General features: G+C 40.4%; 1 protein-coding gene across 3 annotated transcripts in view; it reads right to left on the bottom strand.

Moving 5' to 3' along the window:
• Nucleotides 1-2,262: 2,262 nt before the first annotated feature.
• LOC102929962 (inter-alpha-trypsin inhibitor heavy chain H3) overlaps nucleotides 2,263-6,000 on the bottom strand; it is a 52,751-nt gene continuing 49,013 nt past the window's right edge. For all 3 annotated transcript variants that reach the window (XM_027818000.3, XM_043550883.1, XM_043550882.1), the window contains 3 exons: nucleotides 5,700-5,872; nucleotides 4,998-5,109; nucleotides 2,263-4,380 (listed from right to left, as the gene is read on the bottom strand). In XM_027818000.3, the coding sequence (XP_027673801.2) occupies nucleotides 4,233-4,380; nucleotides 4,998-5,109; nucleotides 5,700-5,872 (433 nt within the window). In that variant the 3' untranslated portion in view covers nucleotides 2,263-4,232. The remainder of the gene's footprint in view (nucleotides 4,381-4,997; nucleotides 5,110-5,699; nucleotides 5,873-6,000) is intronic.

The raw sequence follows: 6,000 nt of genomic DNA, 5'->3' as shown, positions 1-6,000 counted from the left end.
TACAATTAAAAGTCTGCGGGAAGCAGTGGAAATATTGATCACAGAATATCAGGGTTGGAAGGGACCTCAGGAGGTCATCTAGTCCAACCCCCTGCTCAAAGCAGGACCAATCCCCAACTAAATCATCCCAGCCTGACCTTAAAAACCTCTAAGGAAGGAGATTCCACCACCTCCCTAGGTAACGCATTCCAGTGCTTCACCACCCTCCTAGTGAAAAAGTTTTTCCTAATATCCAACCTAAACCTCCCCCACTGCAACTTGAGACCATTGCTCCTTGTTCTGATTAGGCAAGTCAGACAGTTTTCGATGGAAAGGCAGCAGGTAACGCCACAGGGACAAAAGATACTGAGCTTGAGGCATGCAGGTTTTTGGTTAAAAAGAACAAGGCAATGCTCTGAGTAGGGTTCAATTAGCAAATGCTGTAGAGGATCAGGCCTGCTGGCAATGTGGACAGTCTAGCCACTTAAAACCACACTGCTCACTGATGAAAATTGCTGTTGGATGGACTGGTGCAGGAAACAGTGCCACAACCTATTTACTGGCAAATGCTAGGCCACCAAGTTATGTGAGTGCTGATGGGGGGAGTGGCATCTATCTGCCCAGGAAGATTGAGGGAGTCCTATGTGAGATCCAATCAATTCTGGGGCACAAGCTACTGTGTTGTCTGAAAAGGTAGGAAAAGAAGCCTCTAGGCACAGCTCTCAGAAACTTATGCCCTACTTTGGGGGTAGTCAGACTGGCTAATAGTCAAAGGCTGAATGTAACAGATTTGGCAAACCACTATAGAAATTGACAACCTTAAATTGGTATGAGTTTTCATTGTGGAAAAGGACTCTGATAGAGGGGCATTGGTTGGAACTGATTTTCTGACGAGGTATGGAGTCAACCTTAACATGAGGGATAAAACATGTACTATAATTGGAAAACACATCCCTGTAATTTTCTGGAATTATGCCACTGATATATATAGTTAATGCTGGTAGAAAATGTAATAATCCCCTCAAGTGTGAAAGGGGTAATTTGAGCCAAGGTATAGAAAATAATGACGGACCAGACAGCATTATGGAGCTATCTGTTGGGACATTGGTAAGGTATGGATTTGGTGATGACACGGTCACTTGGAACTGCAAAAAAAGAGTTATACTGATCCAGGTAGCCAATTTAGCAAGAGACCCTCCAATGTTAAAGCATGGCACTAAATAAGGGGATCTTTTTCCTGCCAGGGAAGCAATAGGTCCCACCCTAGAGCACTCCTGGTTATGACAAAAGTGACATTTCCTCTCTGAGTAGCAATCAACATACCAGCATGCCAGTTTGGCATAAAGATTGTGTTTTCATAGTTTGTTCTGTTGATCATGTGGTTTGTTGTGAGGATGCATCTCTTCCAAGAGGAGGAGCAGCGTAACAGAATTAGTGTGATGGCTGAGTCTGTGGGTGACACAGCCTCAAAGTCTGTGGCTCCTCCCAAGCAGGAAGGACTCTGACTCAGGAAGTAGCCCTGAGAGGAAATGCACAGTTGGGTGTGTGCTGCGTGCTGAGGAAAAGTAAAAGTGTTTGTGGACTCAGTAGCACCAACAAGGGAGCTGCCTCTGTCCCCTCTTCTAGTAATAAATACAAGTTCTGTTATTTACTGAGCTCATGCTTGTCATCATTCCAGGAATTCTGCCTACTTGTGTTGTGCCGATGGACCATGTGAAATATGGCATCACAAAAAAAGCAGAAGCACTGCATTTTCCTGAATCAGTGGAACTCTGATTCATACCAAACAATATGGCCATTTTAATTTTTTTTCAATGTCATATGATAAAAGCGTTGTGCATTTTCCTGTCAGCCCCTTTCCCAATGACCTAATACTGTACTTACATACACAAAAAGTTTCTTCTGTCTGTTGTCTCAAGCCACTGAGTGAGTTAAGTCAACCTTTGTTCCCAGCTCTGCCCGTGTACATCCTTTCTGGCCTTTACATCTGTGACATTACCCAGGATACAGCTGTGTCCCATTAACTTTCTAGCCTGGGGTGCCTTTTACATTGCTTTACTGTCAGAGCAGCCACTCCTGGTCTGCTCACATAGCCTTCAGCATGCAAATCCACTTCCAGCTAAACACGAGCAATCTGACCAGTCACTCAAGAATTACATACAGGGTGACACCGGCAAATTTAAATTACCAGCCTTGTTCCCCGAGGAATGTGCATCTTGTACTGTCCAGCACACTGCTGAATAATGCAAGCTCACAGAAAGTCCATCATTTCATCAAAGGAAAATGATACATGTACCAGCTTTGTTATCCCAAATGGAGTTTCCCACACACTCTAATCCAAACACATTGGTTAAGGTAAAACAATAAGATAAGTTTATTAACTACAGAAAGATAGATTTTAAGTGATTACAAGTGATGGTGCATAAAAGTCAGGATTGGTTATAAAAGAAAATAAAAGAGTAATATGCAAGCTAATACCTAATTTAACAAGCTAAGTGAACTTAAAAGCAAAGGTTTTGTCTCACCATATGCTGTTGTAAATTTCACAGGATGGGTCTCCTTTCAGCCTGGGATCACTCCCCCTTAATTCAGTTCTTTGAGGGTAGTCAATGTCATGAGCAGAGAGATGGGAGGAGAAGAGGTGAAATGGAGGCCACTCTCTCTCTCTCTCTCTCTCATATACCACACTCCCATTTTTGAGTATTACCCCCACCTGGGGTGCAGGTGACAAGTAGTCTCTTGTGGACGTGCGGATTGAACCGTCTCTGTGATGAAATGTAAATTTCTTGTTTATCCCTTCCATTGCTGAAGAATGGCTGTTTAAACCGGTGATAACTCTAACACCTGGCTGGGTTGCTAGTGTTTCTTTGTCTCTGAAAAACTGCTTTGGGCCTGCTTTTCTAACTCTGGAACACGTTACAGCAATGTTAAACAGTAGAAACATATAACTTTACATACAATGTTGATACACCTTACCAGGACAATAATGTTCAGCAGAATATGCTGTTTTAAATGATATTTCACAAGACATACTTTGTACAAATTTATCATAGTCTTGTAAAATTGATGACCATAAAAGTATAGACTGTCACAACATCCCTTTCCCCATCTTCAATTATTCCAGTTCTGGAACTACATAAAGGTTCACCAATGCAATTAAATCTTGTCCTGCAACACCTCAAATTATTCCAGTCCTGCTCCCCTCCCCTCCCCCAACTCTGCCAATAATGCTCCTCTGTTTAGACCAGGCATCAGGAATCAAGTCACTTTGTATTATCTTGTAGAACACTTGGGTAAACAAATACATATTTCTGAGTTGTAAAGGCATAATATTGTGCCAATGTTATAAATGATGCATGTTTGGAAATTAGATGCACATCTCTTGAAAAGTAAAGTACAACTGAAAAGTCCTCTATTAATCTTAATTTTATGTTAAAATTGCCAAACACGGATTTTATCTCCATGGATGTATGTTTAATGTTACATATGATGTTTGACACTTTGGAGGAACCATCCCAATTGTTGGTACATGAAGGATTAAACCTATTCTGAGAATCCAGAAGCCTTGCAGCAGCTGTCATCTGCCTGCCATTTAAGCTTAGTAAGAGAACAGGAGCTCCTGGAAATAGCATAGACACCTGATTCCCAAAGGGGCTGGGGAAAATAAGCCAGGAAAGGGTAAGAAATGCCTTTGAACAGTAAAATCTATCCTACATGTTGAGACTTTGATCTGACAGAAGCTCCTTTTCTCTCTGCATAGAAGGCTGTGCAGGCATAAATGCACCATGCTGCCCTGTCAGGTGAATAAGAATCAAGTGGTACACTTTTCTTTCCTGGTGTGACTAGCTACCCACATTGACTGGGCCACCAGGCACAACTAATGGGCACAATTCTGTTCCCACTGGAGTTTATGCACGTTTTGCCATTGACTTTAATGTGAGCAGGAGCAGATCTCACAGTCTATAGTTGAAGCAAACATGTAAACATTATACTAGATGTACACATGCCGCAGGCCAAAGGGAGACAAAATTACTATCCAGATCATAATATTTACTCAAAAGTGACTACTGAGACATGCCATGTGCGTCAAAGTTGGGAAAGTATCAAAGAATAAAAACTTCAGCGATCAGCTTCATTTAATAATGAGTAAAAGCAACTTTATTTCTCTGTATTGTTTTCTTGTAGCTAACTCTTTCTTGGTTATTAGGAAGCATTTTATTTAAAGTATGAGATTGCACATGTACATTTGTTGCTTAGTTTATAAATGGTGTGCTAAATAGGTTGGAAACAATATAGTCGGTGTGAGCTCCATCAATCAGTCCTGTACCATTGTTATGAATAAACCAGCAGGGGATGATTGTTCCATGACTGGGGTCTTTTCCGTAATCTTTCTCACTAACCCTATAACAAAGACAAAAAGCATGAATTAACCAAAATAATAGTACTTTGTAATGTGATGCATCTCTGATTCTGAATCTGTCTGTTTGTGAGCTTAGCAATTTTACCAGGTTTGTCTTTGTATAAATTGGTTAGACTAGTATGTACCTAGGAATACAGTAGCAGTCTTTGTCTACACTTGCCACTAAATCATGTTGGATCCATTCAGTTGGTACCTTCTAAGCAAGAACAGGTAGTTTTTTCGAGTGTAAACAGGGTTTAAGTGGCTTTTCCAAGGTCAAACAGCAAGTCTGTTGCATTATCAGGAATATGTAGCTAAATAATTGTAAGGAGAGGTTATAATTTTGTTATGTCCTGCACCTTTGTAGATGTAAGGTTCCTGCCAGTTCACTTGGGGAAGAATGCTGTGCTGTGAAACAGTTCAAGATGGAGATTCTTACAGAAGGAGACTCTCGCACTGTGCTCTGTCTCTCAAGGAGACTATTGTGTTGCCTGTCTTTTATGGAAAAAAGAACCGAACTCAGTCCTGTACTGTAACAGCTAGAGAATGTTCCTATCTTCCCCCCCACAAATTACAGATCTTTTCCGGTTAAGGAAGTATTTCCCAATCATTTGGTTACCTAGTTACTGTCAGTTTATTGTTTTTGACAATCATTGTGGCATGTGGTTTCTCAGGGTCGGATCCAGGACGGATGTCAAAAACTTCAAAATCAATGTGCTGGAAAAACTGTCCTGAAAATAAGGGAAAAAAATACAATATCAAAAACTACTGTAAAATCAACTGATGGCTGTCAGCTACATTGGATACATACAAAGAGGTATAACTAGCGGTGAGGGGATGAAATTAAGAGAAGGAAATTTTGAAATTCCCAGAAAAACTTCCTAATGGGGAGACCTATTAGTCTATGGCATATCTCCCAAGAGAAGTAGTAGAATCCTATATCTTGAGACATTTAAAACTAGCCTAAACAAAGCATACGAAAATATACTGTTGGGAAAACTTCTGCACTTACCGCAAGAGAATGAGCTATACACTCTCTCTCGCTTACAAAGCATGTTTTCATATTCTCAGGTTTTTCCATAATGCAGTTTTTTATTGAAGTTATAGCCCTACATCTCATTTTTATTTTTAATATACAAACTAGGACCAGATACAATGAAAGAGTTAATATACAGGAGGTGATACTTTTACAATATTCTGTACATCTTAGCTCTGAGAATGTGGACACATGATTACTTTTCCCTAAATGAACCGGTCAGGAAAATGTCAGTCTTTTAAATTAAGGTAGTGTTTATCCATTTCAATGGACGTGAATTCCTACCTAATAAGCCATGGGTATGTTCAGACACCTTGTGACTATCCAGTGTGTAGAATCCTAGGAAGTCCTGGTGTAGAGGATGCTTCTTCCACACTCGATGCAAAACAACAATAAAAGTTGCACCATCTCTGAATGAAAGCACTAGATTCTTTTCCCTGTTTATCTCCATAGTCAAACTGCAGCAGGAGAAGAAGGGTGAAAGATAAAATTTGTGAAGAGACCTCACAACTGTTCAGTTTTGGTTTTCAGCATTTAATATTGTGGACAATAACTTAACTAACAGACCAGGGGATCTATGGAAAAT

This window comes from Chelonia mydas, chromosome 7 (genome assembly GCF_015237465.2).
Source record: "Chelonia mydas isolate rCheMyd1 chromosome 7, rCheMyd1.pri.v2, whole genome shotgun sequence".
Taxonomy (NCBI): Eukaryota; Metazoa; Chordata; order Testudines; family Cheloniidae; genus Chelonia; species Chelonia mydas.
This window is presented reverse-complemented; position numbering and strand designations above follow the sequence as displayed.